The sequence below is a fragment of the Beta vulgaris genome, chromosome 6 (assembly GCF_026745355.1).
Source record: "Beta vulgaris subsp. vulgaris cultivar EL10 chromosome 6, EL10.2, whole genome shotgun sequence".
NCBI lineage: Eukaryota > Viridiplantae > Streptophyta > Magnoliopsida > Caryophyllales > Amaranthaceae > Beta > Beta vulgaris.
The window spans coordinates 20,961,480-20,965,625 of record NC_079207.1 but is presented as its reverse complement, the minus strand read 5'-3'; the positions used below and the strand labels follow the sequence as shown (position 1 = coordinate 20,965,625).

General features: G+C 35.6%; 1 protein-coding gene across 2 annotated transcripts; it reads left to right on the top strand.

Moving 5' to 3' along the window:
* Nucleotides 1–404: 404 nt before the first annotated feature.
* LOC104896128 (hypothetical protein) lies at nucleotides 405–3,721 on the top strand. Of its 2 annotated transcripts, none has more exons than XM_010682831.4 (8): nucleotides 405–808; nucleotides 1,466–1,538; nucleotides 1,641–1,686; nucleotides 1,773–1,887; nucleotides 1,990–2,057; nucleotides 2,136–2,723; nucleotides 2,860–2,964; nucleotides 3,066–3,721. In XM_010682831.4, exons 1-8 carry the CDS (start codon nucleotides 805–807, stop codon nucleotides 3,411–3,413), a joined length of 1,347 nt encoding a protein of 448 aa, XP_010681133.2. In that variant the 5' UTR covers nucleotides 405–804; the 3' UTR covers nucleotides 3,414–3,721. The 2 variants fall into 2 exon arrangements, with proteins under 2 accessions (XP_010681133.2, XP_048503601.1); XM_048647644.2 differs by lacking the exon at nucleotides 405–808 and adding an exon at nucleotides 832–1,236.
* Nucleotides 3,722–4,146: the final 425 nt, after the last annotated feature.

Sequence of the window (4,146 nt, the reverse complement as noted above, 5' to 3'; positions counted from 1 at the left end):
CCTAAAAAAGGAATTCGAATCGGGTACGTGAGAATGTATTTTTTTTTACCTGAATAGTGTTCTTTTTATCTTTGATGGCTACCAAAGGGTTAGCTGAAATTAAATAAAACGAGTACGAGTATTTGACAGCTCCTTAGTACTTCTCACTTTCTCAGTGACAACCGTTACAACCTACACCCAACTAGGATAGAGAAATTTCTTCCCCTTAAACCCCCAAACCTTGGAGATTATCATCCACTAATTCCAATACACGTGTCCATTTTATTCCTACCACACTCCTACAGTACTACTACTACTATTTACCCTTATTCACTTCAGCTCATTTTAGCCACAACCCGTACGCTCTCTGACCCAACCGCTTTAGTATCAACTAAAGTGCGCTTGATTCCCCCCTTTTTTTCTTCTCTTTTTCCTTTTGTTTTTTTTATTCTCTTTTCAAGAAACTTTCTTTTTTAACCGAGATTCATTATATATTTTTGAAGGAACAGGGGAGTAGCTAATAAAAACCCCTGTAGAAAAACAGAGCATTACCTAGACAGAGGAGAGAGAAAATCAAAAAAAAAAAGAAAAAAAAAAAAGGAGAGAGAAAGAAAGAGAAAAGGAGGAGTGTTTTCTGGTGTTATGGCGCTACAGAAGATGCAGTTTGTGGAGATTCGTGTCGGAAAACTTTGATTTTTCTTTCATTTTCATTTTATTATATATACTATTGCTATTTTCACCTCACTCCCCACCTCCTTACTCACAAATTCAGAATCAAAACAACAAAACTCGAGTAACCCAGATCAGAATTCCTTCTTAATTTTAATGGGTAGGTCTCCAATTTCATTAATTCTTCTTATAATTCCTATATTTATTGACCCAATTTTTTTTTTTTTTTTGTTTGAAAATGTAGTATTTTTATTTTAGGATCTGAGGTTATAATATAATCATAGCAAAGTTTTACTATATTGTTGTAAGATTTCCATTGGTTTTGGTGTTGTGTTGAAGAAAAGAAATTAGGATTTTTTGGGTTTCTGTGAATTTTTTTGATTGGGAGTGAGATTCAGTGAATCTGGATTCTTCTATGGTATTTGTGCTTGGAGTTTATATCTATGGCCTGTCCCACAAAAAACCCCACAACACCAAAAGAGAAGATTTAACTAGAAAATTTACAATCTTTTTCATGAATTTATTTTAGGATTTTACCTTCATTAAATTTTTAATGGAAGAAGAGAGAGAAAATGAGAGTGAAATAAGGTAAAATGATTCCTGACATTCCTTCATGTATTTTCTTTCTTTTGATGATTGGTCATTTCCTTCCATTTTGATTCTTGTTTTGTGACTTTTGTTTGATTGGTAAATCATGGTACTATTTCTCTATGAATTATTCCTAGTATAAATTGGTATTATTTTTCCTTTTTATTTATTTTTGGGATTTTCTCAATTTATTTGATTGGTGGGTTGTTATTCTTTTGTGTTCTTTCAGAGCCCAATATGAGCTTTTCACAAGACATGGATGATGAATATGAGAAACTCATCAGAAGAATGAACCCTCCTAGGTATATCTATTCTCTCTCTCTTCCTCCAAAATATTATTCCATTTTATTTTTCTTTTTTCCTTTTGAAATTCTTATATTTATTTTTGGTCATTTATTTCTCAGGGTGGTGATTGATAATGAAAGTTGCAAGAATGCAACAGTCATACAGGTAATTTCTCTTTTGTGTCTTTTTTCTCTTGACTTACCACTTTTGGTACATAACATTATAGTTCTCATATTATTATTTTGATGTAGGTGGATAGTGCAAACAGACATGGAATACTTCTTGAAGTTGTTCAAATTCTTACTGATCTTAATCTTGTGATTACCAAAGCTTATATTTCATCTGATGGTGGATGGTTCATGGATGGTATGTGTTTTTTTTTTTTTTTTTGACTTGTTATGTGTTTGAAGTCTGGATTAATGATGATGTTTATAATTAACATGTTTGCTTGCCATTTTCAAAAACCAGTTTTTAATGTGATTGATCAAGATGGGAACAAGATAACTGATGAAGAAATCCTTGATTACATTCAAAAGGTATACATACTTGAGCTAAGTGGTGGTTATTTTTCTGATTCTCTTCATATATTAACCTGATGTTGTTGTGGTGATCAGTCTTTAGGTCCTGATTCCTCGTGTTTTGGAAGATCTGTGGACGTTCTTTCGTCGACAGAGCACACAGCAATTGAGTTAATTGGAAGAGATAGGCCAGGACTTCTCTCTGAGCTAACTGCTGTACTCACTCACCTGAAATGCAATGTGGTGAGTGCTGAAATATGGACTCACAACACTCGAGCTGCAGCCGTGATGCAGATAACCGATCAGGGAACTGGTTATGCAATTACTGACGAAGAAAGGCTTTCGAGGATCAAGGAACTCCTGTGCAATGTGCTAGGAAGTAGTCAATCTAAGGAAGCTAAGACCGAGGTTAATACTCATGTCGCTATACATGCTGAAAGAAGACTTCATCAGATGATGTTTGATGATAGGGACTATGAGCAAATTGGTGACGAGGAGGATGAAGATGAAAGGCAAAGGCCGAATGTAAGTGTTGTCAATTGGTACGACAAAGATTACTCGGTAGTCAGTGTTCGTTGCAAGGACAGGCCAAAACTTCTCTTTGATACAGTTTGTACATTGACTGATATGCAATATGTTGTTTTCCATGGGAGTGTGGATGCTGAAGGATCTGAAGCTTATCAGGTATCTACAGTCTTACCCTCTTCTTGATGATTTCACATGTTTTTTTGAAGGTAGATGGTATTCACGGAAGTTAGTCTCACAAAAGTTGCCAAAATGCCATTGATGAATTACATCTGATTATATCGTTTTATGACAGGAATATTACATTCGACATGTTGATGGATCCCCTGTTAAATCAGAGGCAGAAAGGCAAAGGGTCATCCAATGCCTTGAAGCTGCTATCAAGAGGAGAGTTTCTGAGGTATACAAAAATTTAATTTTATGGTCCAACACTGCAACGTATATTATTAACATTAGTAGTAATACTAATATATGGTCCTCCTATGCAATAAAATATTTCAGGGATTAAAGCTAGAACTGTGCACAACTGACAGGGCTGGACTACTATCCGATGTGACTCGAATTTTCCGAGAGAACAGCCTCACAGTCACCCAAGCAGAAGTCACAACAAGAGGTGGCAAAGCCGTTAACATCTTCTATGTGCGTGATGCTTCGGGATACAATGTGGATGCCAAAACCATTGACTCGATTAGGCAAGTTATCGGGCAAACGATACTAAAAGTGAAGGGAAACGGATCGAAAGAAAGGAAACAGAAAGTGGCGCAAGAGACTCAATCTAGGTTCTTATTTGGTGGCCTCTTTAAGTCTAGATCATTTTGCAATTTCGGGTTGGTCAGATCCTACTCTTAAAAGATCTCAACAAAATCTCTTTTCACTCGAACTTTTGTACATTGCAACAATGTTTAGGCCATTGTAGTGGGCAAACATCATGATTTCAGGAATAGGGTAGGAGAGAAATTCAAAGTATGGGATGCCAACAACTAGTTGGTGCCAACTTATTAGGAACATTTGTCTCTTGAGTTGATCTCTAGTGGTAGATTAGTGGGCTCTTAAGTAAACATTACTCATAGGGAGTAATCTAATTGTAAATAGTAGGTTTGTTGGTTAATTGTCTCCATTAATCTAATCAATCTAATTGTCTTTTTTAATTATTCAAATTGCTGTGCATTAAGGCTATAATCCCTCGACAAATACCGGTATTAGCGGAAGATTAAGCGTAAACATGCTTTACTTTGACTAAGACTAAATGATAAGTGGATCTCCACTTAATTGACCAATAATTCTAAGAAGTGTATGTAATCAATATATTGAGTACAATATATAGGAGAAAAGGACCTGAAGAGGTAAAGTGGAAGCTACAAAGAAGGTTCATAACATCATAATATCATATGCTGCTGGCAAGGATTCCATCAAAGCTTCTTTTTCTTTAATAGTAGAGTAAGCAACCACCCTGACCCCAGCTTTGACATACCCACCAATCAAATCTAGCTAATGAAGGGTCCTTGGTGGGCTGGCGGCTGATTAATGAAAGTTAATGACTTTTCACTCTTTAGAATTTGTAATGCTCTATACATCACTTGTA

What these genes read in the sequence shown, in the direction of transcription:
- LOC104896128 (XM_010682831.4), top strand. An exon ending in AGAAGAATGAACCCTCCTAG is followed by an intron (nt 1,539 to 1,640) that starts GTATATCTATTC and finishes TTTATTTCTCAG; the next exon opens with GGTGGTGATTGATAATGAAA. An exon ending in TGGTGGATGGTTCATGGATG is followed by an intron (nt 1,888 to 1,989) that starts GTATGTGTTTTT and finishes TTCAAAAACCAG; the next exon opens with TTTTTAATGTGATTGATCAA.